The sequence below is a fragment of the Carlito syrichta genome, unplaced genomic scaffold, assembly GCF_000164805.1.
Source record: "Carlito syrichta isolate Samal-C Ts95f unplaced genomic scaffold, Tarsius_syrichta-2.0.1 Scaffold103341, whole genome shotgun sequence".
NCBI lineage: Eukaryota > Metazoa > Chordata > Mammalia > Primates > Tarsiidae > Carlito > Carlito syrichta.
Genome location: NW_007047437.1, coordinates 275,926 through 301,818, shown reverse-complemented (window position 1 = coordinate 301,818; position 25,893 = coordinate 275,926). Strand labels below are relative to the sequence as shown.

General features: G+C 34.4%; 1 protein-coding gene across 5 annotated transcripts in view; it reads left to right on the top strand.

Moving 5' to 3' along the window:
- CNTN1 (contactin 1) overlaps nucleotides 1–25,893 on the top strand; it is a 370,935-nt gene that overhangs the window by 213,395 nt on the left and 131,647 nt on the right. For all 5 annotated transcript variants that reach the window (XM_008065323.2, XM_008065329.2, XM_008065334.2 and 2 more), the window contains 6 exons: nucleotides 8,166–8,298; nucleotides 12,046–12,218; nucleotides 14,308–14,403; nucleotides 21,730–21,936; nucleotides 25,153–25,252; nucleotides 25,381–25,562. In XM_008065323.2, coding sequence (XP_008063514.1) covers nucleotides 8,166–8,298; nucleotides 12,046–12,218; nucleotides 14,308–14,403; nucleotides 21,730–21,936; nucleotides 25,153–25,252; nucleotides 25,381–25,562 — 891 coding nt within the window. The remainder of the gene's footprint in view (nucleotides 1–8,165; nucleotides 8,299–12,045; nucleotides 12,219–14,307; nucleotides 14,404–21,729; nucleotides 21,937–25,152; nucleotides 25,253–25,380; nucleotides 25,563–25,893) is intronic.

Below are 25,893 nucleotides of genomic sequence, written 5' to 3'. Positions count from 1 at the left end.
TTTTAATACCTTGTTAAAGACTCTATTTCCAAATGAAGTCACATTCTAATGAACTGGGAATTAGGACTTCAACATGTCTTTTCTTGGGGGGTGGGAGGACAAAATTCCACCTACAGCATTACCCTAAATAAAAAGTATTGTGACTCCCTGAGGAGAGAAGAGCCATAAAATATCTACATGTGTCCAAGTTTATTTGGCCATCCTACTGATAGTCACTAAGGAAAACACACACACACACACACACACACACACACACACCAAAATAAACAAAAACACTCATTTATGTTCAATTATATTCATGACTACTAACTTCAAGTGGACAGCCGGGACGGCCCAGCAATCACACTACACTTCTCCAGTACTTTCATTTTCTCTCGTGTCAAAGTGGCTCTTCTATCCTCAAACCTTCAACAACTTCTTGCCCATATTTACATTCTTTTTTTTTATTTTTGAAAAATTACTTATTTTAAATATGTGGAGTACAATTCAGGGATAGGTATACAAATGTTCATTATGGAGGTACCCTTGTTGATGAGGTGTGTTCTCCTCTCCTGCCGGCCTGGCAATTTCCCACTACTGCCAATCCCTTTCTTACAGTATTATGATAGTTGTTCACAGTCTACTTATGAGTGAGAACATGTGATATTCGGTTCTTTGTTTCTGTGATAGATCACTCAGGATTATAGCCTCTAAGTCCATCTAAGTTGCTGCGAAGCCCATACTTACTTTCAAAATAACTTTGCTTCCTATTGCTCAGAGAATTAGGAAACAACCAAAAGTTAACCCCACAAGCTCACTTTACCACCTCTGCTCACCTCCTATGTCTATGCACATTTACTCTACCCTCCTGCCTTAGATGATCTCACCATACCAAGTTCCACCCAGGTACACCAGGTTCTATCTTATCTGGCCTTTTAAAATTAATTGCTACAGCAGTTGTCTCCTCTCTGTCCTCATTATCAGTTTCTCCCTTTCTGGATTATTGCCATCAACATGCAAAAATTCTGTCATGTTTGTCACTAAAAACATAATCCAGGCTGGGTGTGTGGCTCACGCTTACAATCCCAGCACTTTGGGAGGCCAAGGTGAGATTGCCTGAGTCCACAGGTTTGAGACCAGCCAGGGCAACTTGGTGAGAACTCATCTCTACAATAAGTCAATAAAAATTAGCCAGATATGATGGTGCATGCCTGTAGTTCCAGCTACTTGAAAGGCTAAGGCAGAAGGATAACCTGAGCCCAGCAGGTCAAAGCTGCAGTGACCGTGTGCATGCCACTACACTCCAGCCTGGGCAACAGTCTCCAACTCAAAATAATAATAATAACAATAATAATCCTTCTGAAGTCCTTACACTCTATACAATCTATGACTAATATCCTATTTGTTTCTTCTTTATAGCAAAATTACTTTTAAAAATAGCCTCTCTTTGTTCTTCTCACTTCCTCAAGCTATATTCTCCTCTGAATCTACTGCAAGTGGGCTTTCCTACCAACTCTCAACCAAAACTGCCTTGTCCATGCTACCAATGACTTACCATTAATCCAATGGCAACACTCAGGGATCCTATTTGGCAGGCTGGGAGCAGTGCTGCAGTTCCAAGTATCATGCATAGCCATAGCATCTTATAGGTGAAGAGCCTATTTCTTTTGTCTTGTATCTATCACCCTTTAAATAACAAGGAGATTTTTGGAAGAAACATCCCACTAGATGAAAACCTAAAATGTAATTTAGTGAGAAAAAATATGCAGGGAAGAAATAAAATAGAAGTATAATATTTATTTTATAAGTATTAGAATATAAAGTGATCTATAAATTAAACTTTGCCCATTTAGAGTTATGGTTTGGCTCTATAATATCCAAGGTAATACTGAAAAAGCTATCTTCATTGCTTAGCTGTAGGGCAGATAAATTTCACATATCATTCTAGTACTTGCATCAATGTTTCCTGAATACTTAAGAAACTATACTCACATCTGTTACCAAGTATTGTTCTCAGTACTTTTTAAAATCTGTAAATATGATTGATATTTTATAGCATTCAGTGATGTTTTCCTGTTTTGCGTTATGGTCACTCATAGCCCAATCAAAATAGGCTAGAGATGGCCTGAGACAGGTTGGGTCTCAGATTAGGCTCACCAGTCAGATTATGCTATATACCAAGGGAGCCAAAAAACGTATACACATTCTAAGAGATGTTATCTATGTATTACTTTTTGAAGTTGAATTGAATTACAGTAGCAATGTGTAATTATAGAAGTCAAATGTGACATATGCATCTTTTGTTATCAGTATATATTGAGTATTACAATTTTAATGCAGTTTTTTTTCCTTTCATAAAATGTGTATACTTTTTTTTTTTTGGCACCCTCTGAATTAGGAAATGGTGAGACATGAGGTAGATGTGAGAAGATGCCCAGTCAGTTACATAAAACAGTGTCTAGATGCTTTGGAGGTGGAATACAGGTCAAAGTAACTGCTGTCAAGAGAGGTGCTAGGCTTTCCTTCAAAAGGTAAAGCCAAGCAATGGAAAGTTTCGTTCATTTAACCTCTCTGCTAACTTGGCCCTACTCTTCCTTTTAATAACTGCACGTTTTTGAGAGCAACTCATTGCTTTGTATCTTTAGTGATGGGAAATTACTACAGTGTTACCTATTACCCATGACTCTAGAAGATTGAGGTATCAGAAGATTAAAAGCCTAAGCATTGTTTTGCTCTTGTCAACGGGGAGTGGTTAGCAGTGAATATAGAAAGCTGTACTGCCTGGAAGAAGCATACTTAAAGATAAGTTAAATATTGTTTAATTTAAAGATATTATTGTATTTCAAGAGAACTTACACCACTCCCACCCCATAATCATTGTAATATTGTAAATATTGTAAACATTTCAATATTAGACTCTTCAAATTCTGTTGCCATCACTTTTTTCTAATAGATTTTTATTGAGCCTCTTCTTATAACATACTTAATCTGCAAATGTGTTTAATAACTAATAGACTGAGATGACATATTGCAGATGAAAAATGGAATATTTCTCAGAATGAATATAAAACGAACAAAAATAACTTTGAAGCACACATCATAATTTTACTTTCAATTTTCAGAAATGAATAGTAAGACTACAGTGGACCATCTCCAGATAGTGAGGGTTGAAGTAATCCCATTTTAGATCATACGACTGACTGACATTAATGGTGAAACTTCAAATGGTACTGAAAGAAAAAGCAGTACTTTTGCCTGTCATTCACATATATAAATATGACAGCAAATATTCATACATTATTTCTATTTTGATCAAATTTAAGAACTGTAGTTACTTCTGTAATAGATTTATGATAGTAACATTATATGGTAGAAAATAAATGAGTTTGCATTAAGAATAGATCGAAAGAGTGATATGAAATGTTAAATCTTCAATATCATGAGATGTCATCTATAACTTTGTGCTTTTTAAAAGAAAAATCTATCTAGCAAGAAAAGAAAATGGATTTAAAAATCAATCTTAATTTTTTAAAAGCATAATCCATATCTGATTTTTGTTTCCTGTGTTTTTACCACCATAACACTTTCAAAACACCAAACGTTGTTATCTAAGTGTTTCCATGGCTCTAGGAAAGACCAACAGATGATGGTATTTTCTGCAGACTGAGAATATAATATTGCTTATATTGATGGATACTTTACTGATCCTTGTATTATATTATCCTTCAATATTCTTTTCCCTGTATTTGACACTCTAGTTGAACTACAGGATAATGAGCTCAGGTACTGTCTTTGGAGAGGGAGGTTATGAGGTCCATATTCAGAGGTTCGTGCTGAACATGGGAGTGTAATATAAATGTTTGTTTTGAGTAATTTTACTTTCAAGGGCCAAAATATGTTCCTAAGACAAAATGTATGCAGTAATTTCTAAACCACCAAATGGAATGAATTAATTGGTTCAGGCTTGGAAATTTTAGAAAAACAATTTACATGTAGTTAGGAAACAATACTTAACAGAAACACTAATGTGGTGTGAAATATGACCTATTCTAATTTTTGTTCTAGGAGATAGGCAAAGGGACATACTATATCTTAAGTGCAATGTGAAAAATAACTTTAATATTTTATTGGAGATTAGCTTCTATTTTTCATCCTCTAAAGGTTTCATTGTCTATTCCTATAAAGTTCAGATGTAACTGAAGTATTAGAAAATATATACCTGTAACTTGTGAAAACTTACTGTCATTGAGAAGAAAAATAACATTAGATACTAATATCCAGTTTGGCCTATAAAAATTCACTCCCAAATTGCTTATTCCTCAAATATATTGACTCAGTATATCCCAATAAGTAGAGCCTCATCATTAGTATGTGACATTCCATTATTTTCAATGGAAATTTCCATTGCTGGTAACTTTTCTAGGAAAAACTCTGCTTATTTTAAAAATACATATATTATCAAGATGAAGAAACTACTTGAAAACATAGTCTCAGTTTCCTCAAAGTTGGCCAACTTTTATCTCAAAAGTATATACCTTAAAGTCAAAAGATATCAAAAGAAATATTTAAGAACATTTAATTAAAGAATGAAAATCGAATGAATCTCTACCTAGTATATGTTTATGTGAACCTGTCTTTATTGTTTTGAAGTACCATGCAGTAGTTTAAATAAAGCAATTCTGAACTCACCTTACTTCAAAGAGATAAAAGTAGCTCTTTCAAGGAAGCCAATAAAATTATAAATTAAATTGAAAATTTTAAATTATGACTCTTCTTATAATGGCACTAACAGAAGCCACTGCTGAAGCAGACACAGGCCAGAACTGTTTATTTCTACACTGGAAATACAATCATGTACTAGGTTTTTACTAATGCAACACTGTATTTCTTGAGATGAGTTCAAATTTAAGTCATATGCAATCACTACTAGACTCCCCATTATTAAATGAGACAGATATTTAGTTAGCTAAAATCTTTCCAAAGTGCTGCTGTGAAACGCAAGTTGGGAGGATCCAAAGGAAAATTCCTAACACTGAAGACCTGAGATTCTCCTAACAGTACCTTTCACAGAGCAGAAGTTTTTGATTTTAATAAAATCCAATATACCTTGTTTTTTCCTTCATGGATCATGCTTTTGGCATTGTATCTAAAAACTCATTGTAGTAAACAAGGTCAGCATCAAGTCATTGATTGAACTAAGGACAACTAACACCTACAATGCATCAAACTGTAGCCCCCATGGGGACCATGCTAGCACTGTTATAGGAAGTAGAAACTCAAAATCCTATCTAGTGCAGATCTGTGGTCTTCTGTTTAAAGTATGTGCATAATTGCACATGTTCCTGTCTCCTTAATTCTTAATTCTTATGATCTTATCCATTGGTAATAATATTAATGTCATCATCAGGTTTGTCACATAAATGCAATGTACTTAGTAGGCATTTACAAGCTTTAAACTTCTCTAAGCAATATTTATTTTTAGTTTTAAAAATATTTATGTATTTAGATTTTTAAAAATTAGTTGAAGTAATTCATGCTAAATTCATTTATCAAGAAGTGAATTCGGAATAAAAGTCATCTTGCCTTTAAGAAGAAAATGTAAATATATTGATAAAAGTTCACTTCTCTGCTTATCTGTTTAAGTATTTCTATGTGAACTGGGAAGAAACAACAGGATCTTTAAGTTGACAGATATCACTAAATTGCTCTAGTCAGAAAAGTGCTATTGGGAGAAACTCAAAGAAGAGCTTATGAATTTGTCCAAGTGAGAAGAAAAATATCATATGATTTTTATCATATATAAACACAAGGTCATTTCTTTCAGAGATCAGAAAATCCAGACCCTATATACAAAATGAGTCTCTAGTCATCAGGGATTTGAGATTCTTTTCTCATTTTTCCTTGGTGTGCTCTTATTTCCTTGGTGTGCTGAAAAGTCCCCAAATATCAGGCATCATCAGTAAAATTATTATTAGTGAAGAAGAAAGCATTATTTGCATTTTTGGTTTTCATAACCTGAAAAAAGATATGGAACTAGAGACAGCCCAGAGCAAGACTTTCAAAACCATTGGCAAGAGCTTCCAAGAACATTTCGTATATGTGATGTTACTTATAGTTGTGATAGGCACATGTGGTCCTATTCCTTTCTTTTCTAAATGTACAAGCCATGTTGACCAAATATGGCTTGCATAAAATGACAGCTAGAAAAGTATAATGGTGGAGATTACTCTCTGTTCTTCTGATTCTTATCCAGCAATGTCTGCTATCTGAAATGGGATGGTGATTGTGGAATGTGACTTAGGTCTATAAATTCTTGAATGTCAGTTTCAGCCAAATGTCAACTACGAATGATGTAGCTCCTTTTGAAATATTTTGGGTTAGTTTAGAGAAATTAATGTCTCATGCTAGGGGAAACAACTTAAAGATTTTATTAATCATCTATGTGTATCACAAAAAACACAATGAATACCCAAAACAACACAACACTAATAGCACAAGAGCTACAAGAGTGAATAAAACTTGACTTTTGGCTTTAAGAAGCTTCATAATTAGTCTAAGAGTTGATGTCTATAACACACATAAATTAAATTTTAAGAGGATTGGCAAATTCATGAGAATATTTACAAAATCACCACTTATTAAGTACTGATTAAAAAGTCAATTGCACTGAGTCATTAATGCATTGTGTCAAAATAATTCTGACAATAATCTTATGAGTTAGATTTTATTATTAACCCCATTTTTAAAAGGATGGCATTGAGGCTTGGTGAGATTACATAATTTGACCAAAAGTGCACTGATAAATGGTACTGAGGCAATATTTAAATGGCATAATGCAACTGATCAAAATGAAACTAGAACAGAGCTCTCATCTTTGAGTTTGATGTTAGAGAAGACTAAATGTCGGCTATTGTTTCGCTAAACTCTGTGCCATGTGGTTCTTTGAGCTATATCTACCATATTTCCTAGCTTTGGTCCCCTCCCTTACCTTGAGACCTTGAGGAGGTGAATCTCCTCTCTCTCTCTCTCTCTCTCTCTCTCTCTCTCTCTCTCTCTCTCTCATTTTCTCTCTAAATAAACTATATTTTCCAATCTAAAAAAATAAAAGAGAGAGGGAAGACAAAAATGTGTGCCATTTACCTAAACCTCTCTCTTCAAAAATAAACTAGAGTAGTAATTTAAGGCTTTGATTGGTCAGAGACAGTCCAGTGACCTCGTGTAAGAATATTCCTCCTTCCTGGCCACATAGATCATTATTAATTTATTTTGGGCATATGGCTCTTGACTGTGATCTGTAGGTGACATATGAGTGATGCTTTTTTCCTAATCCTGCTGTGAGGTGTCACTCTTCTTTCCCAGAGAGAATAGACTGTCAGAACAATTGCTTCAACAAAGCCATGTTGTGATATATTTTAAACCAGTTGCTCAGATCCCATATCCATGTAATGCATTTATTGATTGTTCTAGATATTGTTGAGTATCAGTGCTATATACATACATATGTTTAGAAAAAATAAAACCAGCCCAGGACAGAGACTCATTGCCTCAGACCATCTAGAAACTCATCTATTAATTCATTCTCGTGTTCAAAAATTAAGTTCCTATTGTCTTTCAGACAACTAGACAGCAAGCTAGGATAATGGTGTAAAGAAATGAAAACATAGCTGCTTGTTCTCAAGCGTTTGTAATCTAGCGGAACAGAAGGTGCGTCAAGAATCGTACCAGGTGTGTTAAGTACCATAACCTATACAGGGAGCTATGGAACACGAAAGAGAAACAATGGAAGCCAGGAGGTTACAGGTTTTGTTTTCCTATTGAGAGTAACTTTATTGCTACATCATAAAGGACCATGTACATTTTTTTAGGAGGAGAAAAGAAGGATGGTGGGTCTGAAAACAGGAAAAGAATATGCAAAGACTCAGGCATGAAAGCACAGTTGTCTGAGGGGCTATAAGTAGTTAAGCTTGGCAACACAGGGTACATTTGGAGAAATGTTGGGAGATGGATAAAAATGGAAGGAAAAAACCTGACAAATTTTGAATGAAATTCCTGAAGTAGGATTATGGAAGCAAATATCTTTGTTTTGAATTAAAATATAGATTGTTTCCTGATTTTTTCCCACTGTTTTCAAATTTTCTTTGACTTGTAAAATAACACATTTTAAATTAATTTTATTTTTCTTGTAGTTTCTGAAGAAGACAAAGGATTTGGACCAATTTTCGAAGAGCAACCAATCAATACTATTTATCCAGAGGAATCACTAGAAGGAAAAGTTTCACTAAACTGTAGGGCAAGAGCCAGCCCTTTTCCAGTTTACAAGTAATGTACCTTCCTGCTATTTTCAGTGTCAGACTGATGATCACAGATCAGCATCTGTGACCCTACAGTGGTAAAACTATAATATAAAGCTTTCTATGTTCCATGGACGTTAACAAAAATATTGCCTTAAAAAAGTTATCCGATACCCAAGTAGATAGTAGGTTTTCTTAAATATGCAAATAATTTACTTACTGTTTTTTGCGCAGATAATACTAGTGGTATTTGATATTATCCATTTACAAATTGTCTAATGGGGAATCATGCTTTTAAACATGCATATGGTTATATGAAATCATGCATAATTTAAATATGCAGATTTGAGGAAAAAATGGTTTTGTATGCATGGGCCTGAATAACTTACTTACAAATATGAATCAATTTCTATATTAATTACACATAATGGTCTTACATAGATAACTCTAGAAAACACTATCTTTTCCGATAGTCTCAAATCTATATTCCAGATAACACAGCAAATTTCTTAAGTATATCTGTCTATTGGACAATCTATATAGACATATCTCTTTCTGTTTTTCTCGGCTATATCATTTGTTTTTTGTTTGTTTGTTGTTTGTTTGTTTTAGTAGGATCTCACTTTGTTGCTCAGACTGGAGTTCAGTGGCTTGATCATGGCTCATCACAGCCTTGAACTCCTGGACTCAAGCAGTCTCCCTTCCACAGCTTCCCAAGTAGCTAGGGTTACATGCACATACCACCATGCCTGGCCTATTTTTACTTTTAAACTTTTTATAAAGAGAAGGTCTTGCTATGTTGCCCAGGCTGGTCTTAAACTCCAGTCTCAAGTGATCCTCCCAAAGTGCTGAGATTTCAGACCTGAGCCACTGTCCAAGCCTGGGTTATATATATATATGCTGTCAAAAACAACTATATAAAAAGCAACGATGAGTTTTCTGCTTTATATGATTCAGAAAAGTATACGAACAGTTTCTAGTCTGATGAAAAAACTAAGATTCAAAAATTAACAAAATGCCAATGGATTTTAATTTTACCTGTGAAATGGTTCCATGAAGACAAAGCAAGTGATTGATGGGACAATGGAGGACTCTAGTGTGTTAATGTCACTTGACTTAATTGAAGGTTGTCACTCAACAAAGTTAATTTTAATAGTAGATTTTTTTTCTTGGATAGAAAAATAGCTTTTTATTGTTATAGGAAGTTGAATATCTCCCTCTCCCCATTTAATTCTAATTGTACTTTTTTTCTCTTGCCTCTGGCTATAATTAAAAATTATTCTGAAAATAAAATGTAAATTTAGGTACAAAATCACTGCCCTTTGAAATTATTTTTATTATTTCAATTTCATGCATGGCAGTACATTGCAAGTAGGTACTTTTTGTTCTGAAAATATTTGGTGAACTAGACTTATTTCCACCCTTAAGTCATATATAATGACAGCCCATTCCTCATGGACGTAGAATACTTTAATAATAGGGATTGTAGAGGAGATCTAATTCAAGACAATTTTATAAGAGATGGTGCTGAGTCCTAAGTAATCAGCTTGCTCAAGAGCTAGTAAAGTAACAGATGCAGGACTGAAATACAAGTCTTTTGACATCCAAAGCAGAATGTAATATTTTCAGTATTTATCTACCTAGATAGAATCTCAAAAGTTATTTCAATGATGCTTATTCTGTGACACTCTGTTTTTGCCAGTTGTAAATGGGACCTTAGCAAGTCAGCCTCCAAGCTGGAATGGAGGCAACAAAGAGAAGGAGTTGCTGTCAGATAATGTTCTAGAAACATGGAAAAGGCTATATCTCTCCTTGCTGTCCCTACTCCCCGACCCGACAGAGACAGTAAGAAGCAAAGTTTTGTTTGGTGAATACATCATCAACTCCCTCTCACAGGTTGTACCAGCACTGAAGTTTCCAGTTTTAGTTTGGCTTGACTATCCATACGTTAATATAGAAAGTTGGACAAGACAGGTGGGTGTTTAATCCTGTTATGAAGTCAGCCTGCATTTGACAACAAAAAATAAAAATAAAAAATAAGAAAGATAGAAAATTAGCTTATGATGTAGCTAGTTTGATAAAAAAGGACACTTAAAGTTTTAAAAAATTGTTTAATATTCAGAGCAAACCATGCTAACCTTGGTAACCATACAATTTGTCATTCACACAGTAGTTTTATATGTACAGCATGTCCTGTGATAATGTGTTATTCACGGCAATATCATGAGAGGTACCACAGGGAACTTTACCTCCCATTTCTCAGTCTTGAGGTTTTCATGATCTTACCCCACCTTCAAAGAAACAAGCACTACAATAAATACTGTATTTAACGCAGTATAAAAGGGATTGCAACAATAGTGTAGTGTATGTTTCTGAAAATAGGCCAATGACCTTACCCAAATACACAAAACTTAACCCTTAAGTGCTAACACAGGCAGACTTAGATCCATGGGGAGGAAGTTAAGGCAATAAATATAGTGGGTGGGAGATCCCAACAATTGGAGCTTTCTCAAGGAGGAAACTCACTGCCTCAACAAGCTCTAAGCAACTTGACATCGGATGTTCAGGAAGGGACAATATGATATCAGCTGGGGGAGGGGAGCATTTATTCACTGAGTTGAAAACAAGTAGGTTTTTGAAATGCAAAAGCACAGTTTTCTATGTTTGCTTTTGAAATTACCTGCTGTACTGTAAAAAACTATAACTAAAAATGTTCCAGTGACTTTAATTTAATACAAGATATTCTAAGATCGTTAGGTTTTCTCAGTACAATTCTTACTCGAAACAGAATATGCCAGGGAATGAGTGATGTAACCACACACCACTACTGGACCTACTTAATCACATCTCTTGTCTTATGACATTTGATGGACATGGAACTTTAAAGGCTAAACCCTAGCAGAGAAGGATTATACAATTATGCAGGTGATCATCTTAGCTGAGAACTGTTTCCCACATGCATTCTTTTAATCATTCCATCACAAAAGGTAGATCCCTGTTTCTAAACAAATTACTTATAACACAATCCCCTTGATTAATGGTCTAATTGTCTGTAGCATGTCTCACCTACATTGTTATAAGATTATGTGGTAGGGAAAAAAAATCACTTTACAAAAAATAATCCCCGAATAATGAGAAAAGACACAAATAACCACTAACTCTAGGCTGAGGAAAGTCTGGATTTACTCGCTTATTTGTGGTTTGGAATAAAAAACCCAACTGAATTTGATCATTTTCAAATTGTGTGATCGACCTCTAGTGGTCAGAATATGCAATTTACTGAGCAGAATTCTGATTTCAATTAGGTTTTATTGAAATATTACTTTGATATATAGAATCAGATCTTGATATTTTATATTTTATTTTTAGTAGAACAAAGTTTTTAATATTTTATACAACATATATCTACATGTATGAATCTAGTAGATTCTATCTAGTAGATTCATGCATGTATGAATTGACAGAAGGTTGTCAATTACAAGCCATGTGTATCTGCTAAAAAATCAATTTATGGAGCAAAACTCAACAAAATATATGTCTCTTGAAATGTCTCAGAAAAAAGAATAGATATGTCATGCACTTAGACATTTCTCCGTCTCTACTTGAGCTAAGTTATAAATCATGGTTCCAGAAACTAAGAATTATAGTGTATGAAGAAATACTACCCTGAATCATATTCTTGATTATCTGACTTCACATAGCGCTATAACCAAATCCAAGTACAGTTTCCAGGTCTCATGATCTTTGATAGAACGTTTATATCTTTTCCACATAGATGGAGAATGAATAATGGGGATGTTGATCTGACAAGTGATCGATATAGTATGGTAGGAGGCAACCTTGTTATCAACAACCCTGACAAACAGAAGGATGCTGGAATATACTACTGTTTAGCATCAAATAACTACGGGATGGTCAGAAGCACTGAAGCAACCCTGAGCTTTGGATGTAAGTAACTATAACTTTGAAAAAAGGGCAAGTCTATTTAGGTGAAGTAAAAATTAGATGTGTTTTAATTATTGATTAACATCTCATAAACCAGAAATATAATTCTATGAGGTCAACTCTTGATTTTTTCCTTCTATTAAAATTTTGCTGCTTACTTCTCCCAATGAAAATGGAGAGTCTTGCCTCACTGTTCCAACAAAAGTGCTGAATAATTAAAGTGTGAGATGTTAAAGAAGACACAGTTACTCCCCACACACAGGTTACAGATCATTGTCGATGAGTCAAGTCATACCTGTGTGAAAGTTTTACATTAAATTATAAGAATTCTGCTATGATCTTTAATATAGATATTAATAAATGCTACGTAAGAGTTCATCAAAAAGAGACATCAAGAAGAGAGGATAGTGAGAGGAAGGCATCATAGATGAGGTGGGTCTTGCATGACAAGTGGAATTTAATTGTGTGGTGAGGAGAGCAAAATGTCATGAGGGATATTATGAATGCACTTCAAATAGTGAAAGATAATGTAAAATACTCAAAGACTATGGTGTGAGGACCATGAATGACTCTTTAAAATCTAGAACCAATGGTAGTTGCTAAGCCATGTATTCTCAGCAGGAGTAATATCACCTCAAAGGGATAAAAAAACTTCTTTGGAGAAGAAAGCTTCTTAGATATTACAACATAATGACTTTTGGCTCTTCAAAGCCCAACCCTACCTGACAATATCTTATTCCTTAATATTTAATCTCTCATGGTAAGAATAAATTAAATTATATTTAAACTGAATTGTTTATTTTATATTTAAATTAAATGATAATTTCATTTTTATCAGAGCCAATAATGAAAAACATGTTGAGAAATACTGTATTAAACTAAAAATTAAACTAAAAGAAATTGAACATTGGAAATGATTTGGACCAGGTAATCTTCAGTATGTGGTTTTATAGGTCAGCATTTAAATCTTTTGTAAAATGGAGTGTAGGATGAAAATGATGTTTTAAGAAGTCTACATATAGTGATTGCCAGGAAGAAATGAGAAAGGGTCAGGAAGAGCGGGAAGATTAAACTTGTGTGATGAAAATAGATATGTAAATAACATACACTAATCATGAGGAAAGAACTAACAGGTCGTATTGCACTGAAGGAAAGAAGAGCTTAAATATTTTTTTTCAAGGTAAGACAGTCAAAGATCAAAAACATTTTCCTCTCATTAAAAATGGAATGGGAGCAAGAAAAACCAATTTCAAGGATGGAAGGAAACATTGAAATGGTTGTTTCACATGCAGAGACTATGGCGACATTAAATTATCCAAGTTGAAATGTCAAGTAAGCGATTGAGGATAGCGATGGCATTTCAGTGAAATACCAGGACTAGAGATGTAGGTTTGAAGGGTCCTCTGCAAAAAAGGTAATAATTAGAATGGTTGTCTTTTTTCCAGACATACACAATAGTATATTGAGATAAGTAAAAATTGGATGTATAATTTGGGTACTAATCACAAATAAGGAACAGGAGGAGAGGCAGGACTGAAGGAAAATGAATATCAATAAAACAAAATAATCAAAAAAATATCAAAGAATCAAGCAAAATGTGTGCATTCCGAATACATAGGAAAGAGTAAAAGAAATTAGAATGGAGGCAAGCCCAGAATTTGAAAAGGAATGAAAGATTGGTCACTTTCATATTCCCCACATAGGGTCCTACCTTTTCCTTCAAATGAATCTGTTCCTCTAAGTCTCTCCACCTAAATTTCTTTGATAGATCTTGACCTCATTATATTTCCAGGGACCCTTACTGAGATTCTGCCTAAGTGTGAAACAAAATTCTTTAGATATTTGTAATTTTCAGGATTGTCAGAATTCTTATGCAGGCTGCTACTGATATCTGTAGGCTTTGAGCTCTTCACAGAATTTGTCGATAATATGTACAAATTCTAGCATTTAAAAACGAGGAGCTGACTTTCATAGGCTTCACCAAACCAGCTCTCTGAAAAGCGAGTTAGTTGTTGAAAGGTAAAATTTAATGTGTGTCCCTTTTCTGGTTGCCCAGAGAGTGAATGTTTCCCTATTTTTCTTTTGTAACTAGATCTCGATCCTTTTCCACCTGAGGAACGTCCTGAGGTCAGAGTGAAAGAAGGGAAAGGAATGGTGCTTCTCTGTGACCCTCCATATCATTTTCCAGGTACACTTAGTTCCTCTGTGTCTGTAAGCACTTATGAAATAAAATTGGCAAGTTTCCATTTTCTAGTAATAGTGGTCATTATTAATTACTGTATTAACTTAATAATTATGATTTCATTAATTAAATGAGACTTAACATTTGCATAACCTTGTAATGCATTACTTACTAGTGGATATAAATACTTCATTTCTGGCTCATTAGTCACTTGGCCATAATCCCAAGCATCTCTGATCATTTCAGTTTATAAACATATGTATGTTTGATTATGTCATCATTAAAGGTCTTAGTACTAGATTTTCTAGATATTATTCCTGAAATAAAAACAGTATCAAGGAATGCTACATAATCAATCATTTTCTTAACAATTTAACAACTACAAAACACTATGAACTGTAACTAAAAACAAGAAATAGATAAAGGCACACTAAATTATTGATCTCTGTAGTTGCACCGATCTACAAGAATAATCATCCACTTCAAAAGAAGGGCTAAATTTAGTGTCATCTGTCATAAGATTCAATTTGAAGATATGTTTTCTGAATTGAGAAGGCAAAGATGAAAGCCACCAAAGTGCCGATTAAAAGATAAATACTTCATATATTTCCTTCAATTTTCACTTGCTTTATTGACCAAGTATCTCTTTGATATAATATATGATAATATTTTTCACAATAAAAATGATGTTTTGTATTATTATAGTTCTAATATTATATCATAAATTTGATTTTAAACATCCCTATATAGAATGAAACATAACAGGCTTTTATAAATGATTTTGTGTGGAATACTTCAATCTGATGTGTGTGAATATATACACACACGTATTTCACACAAAATTATATATACATATATATCCCATTAAAAAGTATATTATATATTTTTTCTAGTTGTTTATATATAAAATATTGGTAATTTTCTCCATAATAGAAGAAAGGGGATTACTTGATAAATAGAGGAGGAACATATGAAATTCAAAAGCTGTAACAAATGCTGAGAGAAGTCTTTTTCTTGAGAAACTGTTCAAACTATAGGGAAGAAAACTTCTCATTTACATAATGTTTCCTAGATACAAAGTAATGACCTTAAATAGCCAATGACTACATTTGACCACATTTGGTACTGGATGGGCTTCATGATTCATCGACTCAGCAAATCTCTTGTGAGCACTTTTGTGTGCCAGGCACTATTTATGCCATAGAAATAGCCCAGTGGAGCAGGAAAAGTTACCAGCCCTCAGAGACCTTCTAATGGGAGAAACACACAAGAAGTAAGCTAAATAGTTCATATATGGCATGTTAGATATTGACAGATAAGTGCTAGGGAGAAAAAATAATGCATGGATCGGAGGAGAGTAAATGTTAAGCAGATGACTGAACTTTTAGAAAGGCATCACTTGAGCAGGAAGTGTTGAATAAAGACCTGAGGAAAATGAAGGACCTAACAATATGAGTATCTGAGAAAAGGTCATTCCAGGCTGACATGGGACTATGGAAGACCAAAGATGCCAGGGAGGTTGCCATAGAGTGAATAAGATAGAGGGCAGTAAGAAATGAAACAAGAAAACTACAAGTGCTGTGTTCTGGAGGACTTTATAATTTATAGCAATTACTTTGGCTTTTACTTTGAGTGAAATTTACGCTGGAGGGCTTTGAGCCATGGGGCCACATGACATGACTTAAGTTATGAAAAGAGAATTCTGGCTCCTGTTTTAAGAAAGGACCTGGGGAGAACTAAGGTAGAAACAGGAGGTCAGTTAGGAGAATAGCAAGATTCTAGGTAGTGTGTGACGAACAAAGTGGTGGCAGTGTAGGTGGGAAGATAAACTCAGATAGAGGCTAGGTAAATAGAATATATTAAATTCTATATATCTCTAGATGCATTTTTGTTAAATTCTAAATATATTTTGAAGGACGGGCCAAAAAGACTTGCTGGTTGGCTATTATAAGAGAAATAGAAAATCAAGGGTGGCATCAAAGTTTTTGACATGAGCTCCTGGAGTGAAGTTGGCGATACTTTAGCGGAAGGAAGAGGTGTAGACATGTTAAATGTGAACTATCTGTTAAACTTCCAAAGAGAAGTCAAGTTGGCAGCTCTATATGTATGTGAAGCTTATGGGTGACATCTTACCTAGGGATATCCATTTGTGATGTGTTTACCTGGGGAATTAGAATAGATAGAAAGGGGAAAGAAAGGATACAAAGAACAGGCTCTGAGATTTATCTAACATGAGTCTTGCTTTCATCTCTGCAACATCTTAGCATGGTGCTGTGTAAAGAATTTCACGGGCCAGAAAAAAAGGTTGGTAAAAGCTTAAAACCATTAAGCCAAAGAGTTAACTACCTCTTCATCTCAACAAAGATACCTATGTTTACATGGAAAACACAAAACTAAAACTAAGTTAGTTTTCAGTAAGTCCAAGAAACATCATTAATCATGGAATATAAGTGGAATAGCTCTTCATCTCCTCTGTCAGTTTATGTCATCATAGTTTATGATACCTTTGAATATTAGAAATGCCACCTTCAACCAATATAAGAACAGGCATTAGCTTCAAAACCATAATGGTGGTGTGTGTGTGTGTGTGTGTGTGTGTGTGTGTGTGTGTGTGTGTGTGTGTGTGTGTGTATGTTTGTGTACTGTTTTACTACCTTTCTGCCATAAATCCTCCTCCCTCCTTAATGAAGTTAATTTAAGGTTTTATGATTTATGACTTAGAACTTCATTGGATTGAAGATGCGAAGGAATCTGTCTTGGAGTTCTGAATGTCTAAGAATGCACAGTTATTTGTCATCATCAAGTCCTATTGCTATAGTTGGTGATCTGGGATTCAGTCCTTATTATGTTGAGTAAACTTAGGCATATCTACATTTGGATTTCCTCGTTTAAAGTGTGGGGATGAGCCGGGCTCGGTGATTCAGCCTGTAATCCCACGCTTTGGGATGCTGAGGTGAGTGGATTGCCTGAGCCCACGGGTTCGAGACCCGCCCGGGCAACTTGGCGAGACCTCATCTCTACACTAAATCAAAAAATTAGCTGGGCGTGGTAGCGCGCACCTGTAATTCCAGCTACTTGGAAGGCTGAGGCGGAAGGATCGCCGGAGCCCAGCAGGTCGAGGCTGCGGTGGCCGGGAGCGGCCACTGCACTCCAGTCTGGGTGACAGAGTGAGACTCCGACTCAAAAAAAAAAAGTGTAGGAATGATAATTCCTGTGCCATCTATTTCACAGAACTTGTTATGAACTTTAAATTTAGTAATGTACTTGAAAATGGTAAAATGGATACATAATTTCAATAATTATTAAAATAAATAAAATATACCTAGTGTCAACTATTATCTTGTATACATTATTATTATTTATTACATCTCACTACACTAAAGATTTTTGACTCAGGATTACTAGAGATATCTCCCTCATTTATGCATACAAAAAAGATCCAGAAGCAAGCATCATCTTTCACAATCTAATATATTTTTCTCTGGATTTTGATGTTCTACAATTCCTTGCAAAGAGGAATTGCACTACTGTCTGATTTGAACTACTTTATGTATTTATCAAGAGCAATAGCACATGTGCATTTTACTATAAATGTTTACTCAATTTACAACATTTGATATACAATTAATTGCCTCATATGTAACACTGAGTAAATGCTCAAGATATATCTGGGAATGAAAAAACAGAGAATGCAAGAGTAAACAAGTTTTTTTGTTAAATTGAGTGTAGGGGTTAAGTTTCATGAAATGGTAAACTTACATGCTTAGATTTTATGATATTGCAGTAAATAGTTCATAAATGCATAAGACTTTTAAACTCATAGACTCTCAAAAATAAAAACATAAAGCTTTTTCCAGTTAATTTTCTTTCAATGTAACCATCAAATATTGACTTACCATGTCTCACACAATATAAATAAGTCTTTGTATATTGCAAGAGAGAGAATGGAGAAAAAAAAAAGTCCACCATTTGAAATGTGGACACTATTGACAAAATACAAAATGCCTGGTGTAATTCAGACATATAAAAATGGCTAAGCAAATAGGCGTATGCTTAAGAAAAATAACTTCTGGGATATTGAAGATGATCCTGAATGAATCTCAACAGACTAAAAAAGGTCAGCACAAAAATAGACAAAAAGCACAGTAGGGAACGCATTAGCTCACAATAAGATTTGGTATGCATTTCTTTTGAAACATATTTAATTTATAGCATACTGTGTGAAAGCACTCATCAGAAGTTATAGTGATTTCATTGGTATAGGTACATTCTGTTTTGTTGAAAAAGGCATGAAAAACCACCTAAGACATTTGCAAGGTATTCCTCCAGGGCACTCTTAAGTACTTCAAATGTATTTCAAGGAGAAAGATACATTATTTAGCAAGGTTAGATAAGTGATGTAACTGAAAGCAACACAATCATATCAGCCAAATGCACTGTAGTTGGCCAAAAACAATTTCTCCTGTAATATGCGTGGTCCAGACTCTCTTGGGGTAAAAGGGAAGTCTCATATATCTGTTAGGAAAAACAGCACTTCTTTTTAATTTTAATTAATTAATTAATATTTTAGATTAGAAAATATAGTTTATTTAGAAAGCAAATCAGAGAGACAGAAAGAAAGAGGAGACTTACCTCCCCAAGGTAGGGGAGGGTGACAAAGCTAGAAAGCATGAGGACAGCCATAGCTCAAAGAGCACATGGACACACCTGAGTTTAGGAAGGCAATGGCAGAGATGGTCTGGCAATGGAAAAAGCAGCACTTCTTAAACATGTGCTGGCAGTTACTTTTTCTGAAGAATTAATTTTATAGTAATTCATTATTTCATCCTGTCTACAGTGCTAGTTGGAAAACAGATGATGACCTTTTCAAAGATGGTTGATTTTCTTATCTGCTTGGGGCTAGGAAAATCACTAAGATAATCATTTGAGTCACTGAGAGAACTGGATCAGGGCTTAGTTCTTGATTGATAAAATTAATTCTCATCCTTAAGTCTGAGAGGCGCAGTAGTTATCACTCCAGTCCAGTTTCAGCTTAATTTGGTGGTGGGCAATGAAGAAGGTAGTTGGAACATGAGTTCTGCCTCTTCCTATTGCTGTATGACCTTAGGCAAGTCATTTTATGTAACTAGGCGTTGGATCCTCTACTTAAAAATGGCAATTACTACCTTTGTTGTAATGAGAGTCCATTGCTTCTAACATACTGCAATTATTATTGTTTCGTCCAAGTGAATGACCTTATCAGTAGGCTAAAATTTGTCAGATAGATTAAGATTAATTATGTTACAAGTCAAATTAAGGCATGATCTATTTTGCAGCACATAGAAGATACTCAGTTTTTGTAAAGAAAATCAATTAGAGAATTTTCATGGGGCACTAAAGCAGTCAGACCATTTGCTCTATAGTCCAAGACTTATGTTCATACAACATCACCGCAATACCTTCTTTGACTTACTTTTATCCTTTACAAGATTCGGCATCACACTTATTTTGTTCCTCTTTGCTTGTCTCTTAAAAATGGAGCACCGAAAAATGTGCTGCATTTTAGAGAAATTGAGTAACTGAGTGACTAATTTGCTTGATAAAAGTCATACAGAATTAAAATCTATTCTTTATATTTACACAGTCGCTGAGGATTCAGACTATTCTGAATGCACTTTGTGTGTGGTGTCGTTAAAACATTGTATGGGCTACAAAATTCCCTTTATTGTAGGGAAATGTACACATTTTTTGACTTTTCGGGGGGTTTTTCTGGAGGGCGGGTATTTGTTACCAGAAATAACTGCAAAATATTGATTTTCATTTAAACTAAGAGTAGAAAAAATTATTTCAGAATCAAAAGAATTCAATTAGGTTGGTTGGAAGACTACATGACACTTCTTTCTTTATATGATATTTCCTTCCTGATCTCAGGAAGCCTTCACTTCAGAAATTTAAGCAGCCCCCTAAATTCCTTTCTATCCTAATTCTTCTATGACCCTAAATCAGCATAAATATTACAAATGAAAATAATTCAATCATTTACAGATATAAACGTCTACAAAGAGAAATGTTAATAACTCTGAGTGTGAGGCTGAATATGATTGTTTCATTTTTTTCTTCATTTTATCACTATTTGTATTTTTTATTTTTTAACAATGAACATATACTGTTCTAAAACATCAAAATTGAAAATCAAAATAATATAAACATCTTTACTATCTTTCTTGATGTTGTATATTGCCGGAGAAAATCATGTAGCTAAACAAAATATCATGCCTAGATTATGATCTCCTATCACACAGAGATTATATAATGTGCATTTCTTTTAGTTGCCCATAGTTGTTGCTCCTTCACACTTTCTTTGGCAGTTTTACCAGCCACATTGAGTTCCTTAAAGAAAAATGGTGGTTTTTCATGATTATTTCATCCTTAAAAGAAGTCGGGTTGCTGTGAGAACTTGGCTTTCCACCATTGTACGTCTAAAGTCCTATGGAAGCTGACCTAGAGAGATTCCCACTTATATGCTTCCTAGTAGCAGTTACCTTCATGTGGTTAAGAAGTTTTAAAATAATGTAATTCTGTGACCTAGATGGATGCTTTGTCCAGTTTCAGCTTGTGTATTTGTTGAGTGTCTACTGGGAGTCATTCATCAAAGCAGGGGGGAGAGATAGGAATAGAAAACTATAGGAAAAGCAGCAAATTAGAGAGGAAATTCCATTTTTGTTTAACTACTTAGTGTGTTTAGCCAAAGGAATTTACTGTGGCTAAGAGTTACCCTATGAGACATTTCCTAATAGGAGAATCAGTGACATGCTTCTTATTGTTTCTGTTTTACTTTTTACTGTTTCTGTTCCTGTTTTATTTTTTAATGTGACCACAACAGGTTATATAAGCTCATTTCCAAATATGTAACTTAAAAGAGGTATACCCAAAAGAAAAAGAGAAAAAGTTACATTATGGTAAGTCATCTTGATTTTATTTAAAAAATGCAGTAGGAAAGATCAATCACGGGCTTTGGAGTTATCAGACCTGGATTCATGCTCTCAATTCTTCTTACTAGTTGTGAAATTCTAAGCAAGTTATGTAACCTCTTTGAGTTTCACTTAGCCCATAAATGAAATGAAAGTAAAAATATTAATAGTTGATAAACATATATAATTTGTTTAGCACCATGCTTATATTCATGCAAAATACGGTAGCTATTTGAAAATCTGTACTGTTTTGACTTTCTTCCAATGTTTAATCTACAGTAGTCTCTTTAGATGATGTGATAGCTTGTTATTAGCTTCTATTAGATTATGTGATAGCTTTTGGAGAATATCTTAATATTAAGTAGATAATATTTTTTCCTAGATGATCTTAGCTACCGCTGGCTTCTAAATGAATTTCCTGTATTTATCACAATGGATAAACGAAGATTTGTGTCTCAGACAAATGGCAATCTCTACATTGCAAATGTTGAGTCTTCCGACAAAGGCAATTATTCCTGCTTTGTATCCAGTCCTTCTATTACAAAGAGTGTATTCAGCAAATTTATCCCACTCATTCCCATACCTGAACGTAAGTATTTTATGTTACACTCTGTTTTCTATATATACAAATAAAATAAAAAGTATTTTATTTGTTACACTCTATTCATGGTCTACTTATAATAATAAGAAACATCCAGTGGGAAGACTCACTGGCTTCTCAGGAAGGAAAATATAGAGGATATGAATTTTGAAGGGGGAACAAAAGACTTTGTCCTTAGCTTTTTGGGTTGGGGAGATTCATCTAATAAAATCATCCAAAGTAGCTTGAGTTCAGGTTAGTTGCCTCTAGTTCAGGAAATCCACAGGGTACTGAGTCATTAGTCAAGTTCTAGTATATTGGTTACAATGGGAATCACTGGAATCTGCTCTTTGATTTATGGCCACTTCTACTTCTTGGTAAATTCATGAAGAAACCAAATAATTATTAGATCGAAACAAATCATAGGGATTACAGAATTAGTAAAATGTCAGTTTGATTATTTTGACATTTTAAAGGATTGATTTACATGAGACAAATAAGTCAGTACATTGTCTGTTTTACTCTACATGATTAGCATAGGGCGCTATTACTATTGTGGTGCCATGTTGGATGACCACTGACATACTGATTGGCCTTTCCCCAGGGTCTGATTGAACTCCCTCCCTTTTAAAAATGTACTGCTCATAAATGTAAAACAAGGATAACCTTCTCAATAACTTATTTTTGTTTTGGAAAATAAAAATATTTATGTAACCAAAAATACATAAATGAATAAATAAATAGATGATAGATAGATAGATAGATAAAAAAATGCACTGCTGCCTAAGAGATCAGATTACCATATAGTTGCTCATTTCACATTACCTTTCAGTCCTTCTGCCACCTTAATATAAGTGAGTTCAAGCTTTCAAGAGAATATCAGCTTCAGATTTATGTTTGGATCCTGCCTTTACCCCAATGAAACAATGGGGAAAATGCCATAGTACAACTGATATTTTATTTTTACTTCTCTCTGCAAGGCAACACTCACATAATTGGTATTCAGTAAGGGTTGTTGACTTTCTCACTCATTTTTATCTCCTTAGTCTTAGAAAATACTCTCACTTCCACAGAGTGAACAGAAGCCACCATGAAAAATTTCCTTGATTTTTCTTTCCTTCTATCTCCCAGAAATACATTTGCATTTTAGCACTTCTATTTATTTTCTTACTTTCTGTCACAGTGGAAGAAATATTTCTCCCCCTGCTCCAGCTAATTTCTTTAGTTGCTCTAGTCTCGTTTGATTCAATTAGACACTTCACTACATCACTTATTTATTTTCTTTTCTGAATCTTCAAACTTTACTTCACCTCATTCTCTCTGAATATTCCTTTGTATTCAATGCAAACAATCTTGAAAAATCATGACTTCCTGTTTGCTAAATCCAAAGGACATTTTTCATTCCTTATTGTTTGAACTTTGATGTGGCTCTTGTGCCTCTTATTAACTTTCCCTTCTTAACTTATTTTCCTGATTCCTCATCTGCTGTCTGTCCCTCTGACAAATTCTAGTATTCTTTACCAGATATTCATTATTCTTATACTTTTCTTTAATCTTTTCCTAGATATTGTCATCCACTTATGCATTTTCAACATTAGCCCTATGCAGGTGACTTCAAATTTGCATTTCCAAAACTTTTATTTTAGATCTTAATTCTACCTATATTCCTACCAGATTCTCAAGGATGTTAACCTCAAAGTGTTCTGAATACACCTGTTATCTCTCCACAAAACCTCCTCCTTTTCTGGTGTTCTTCAGCTCATTTATATTATTTGATTTCTACTAACTCAAGGTAGTATTTTTTTTATCATCAACTCCTCCCTTCTCCTCATCTTCAGGAAGGCTATCACAGTGGTTCTTAATCGGTAAATTCCTGAGAAGCATTGGGGAAAATTAGGGACTTAAAGATACTGATTTAGGAGGCCTACGATGTTACCCAGGAATTTGCAAGTTTAACAAGCTTCCCAAGTACCTCTGAGGAGTTGAGCCTTAGATCTAAATCTTGAGAAGAAATGATTCAAGGAACAATCCTGGTGATTCTGCCTCCAAAACACAATTTGTATCTGTTGTTTCCTTTCTGTTTTCACTGTGACTGAACCTTAGTGCTAATGCTCTGTTTTGTCTAAATTAATAATAGCATCCTATAGTTCTCTGAATGTCTTCTATATTTCTCCTCTCCGTGCTCTATTCTTTAAAACTGACAACAAAGTCTTCCGCTCAAACCAAAGGTAAGATCCATATAGCTTCTCTTACCAAGTACCACTGGTAGTTGTTCATTGAGGACATTATTCTCAAAGTGTTTATTAATAATGTCATGTTTTCAGTCCTTATCAATTGTGGGGTCAAGCTCATCTTCAACTACATATACTTCAACATTTGAGTTCCTAGACCTTTTTTAATTCCTTGCACATTCCTGAAGCTTTGTTCACAATGTGCTATTTCCTCAAACCCAAACTGGTCCAATCTTTGCCTGAGATTCCTATAGCCTTTATATACTTTTAATTTTCCTCCTCAGAAGTCACTCTTTCAGATGACTTATTTTGTTTTGGCTTATTTTTCAGGTAACTGACGTGAGTTTATTTATTCCCTTTAGCATTATACAGTGTTAGGTAAACACTCTTGTTGTGATCCTAAACAATATTTTTCATCTTTCTGAGCTTCTTTTTTTTCCTATAAGATTGAGGAACTAATACATCTTTCAGGAATGATATGATAAATGAATGAAATAAAGTGTCTTTATGATAAGTGCAGTGTTGTCTGAATAAATGTTTTCCTTCTTTTCCTCTCATACTCCCTCTTTCATTGTTTCAACTTTGCCTTCATCTCTGTGGACACTTCTTTCTTCTTTTCTCCTTCTTTTCTTGCTCTGCCTCTTTCTTTGCCACTCTCTCCTCCTCTTCCTCTTTTTCCTTCTTCTTTCTCTACCTCCCTGAGTCCCACACAGCACTGATTACAATGTTTTACACATATTTGATGATATTTAAAGACTTAAATTTTTTAAGAGAATTGAGTCAGATGGTTTATGCAGCTGTCAGAATGAGCCCATATTATTGAAATTCTTGATGAAGTTATACTATACTGTGTATAAACAAATTTATCCATTGTGACATGACCAGTACCCATGCAGAGAAAAGGCCTCCAATAGAAATTGGAATGTTAAAAAAAATCAAGAACCTACTATTGTGCTTAATAATTAGTGGATGTTTGTGTTTCTCTTAATATTAGGAACAACAAAACCGTATCCTGCTGATATCGTAGTTCAGTTCAAGGACATATATGCATTGATGGGCCAAAATGTGACTTTAGAGTGTTTTGCGCTTGGAAAGTAAGTATAGTTACACTTTTCATACTCATTTTTGTACAATTTCAGGCAATAAATGATATAACTGTTTGTCTATAAGGTACTTGTCTTTTAAGTGTTGTGGCCTTACCGGTTGTTCCTTCTATTTAAAGTCCTGTTCCTGATATCCGATGGCGGAAGGTCCTAGAACCAATGCCAAGCACTGCTGAGATCAGCACCTCTGGGGCTGTCCTCAAGATATTCAATATTCAGCTAGAAGATGAAGGCATATATGAATGTGAGGCTGAGAATATTAGAGGAAAGGATAAACATCAGGCGAGAATTTATGTTCAAGGTAGATATATTATTTTAATTTTGTATAAATTTCATAAATATCTTATTTATAATCATTTACATACTTGAAAACTACTATATAATGGTTAATAGTTTTTTTAAAAGTGGTATATATTACATCATGTAGAACGATGAGATATTTATGTTATGTCTAATTAAGTCACAGCGACGAGCTGTAGAAGCTAAAAACTTATTCCAAAGCCGGGCTCGGTGGCTCAGTCTGTAATCCCGCGCCTTTGGGAGACTGAGGTGAGTGGATTGCCTGAGCCCGCGGGTTCGAGACCCGCCTGGGCAATGAGACCTCATCTCTAAATAAATCAAAAATCAGCCGG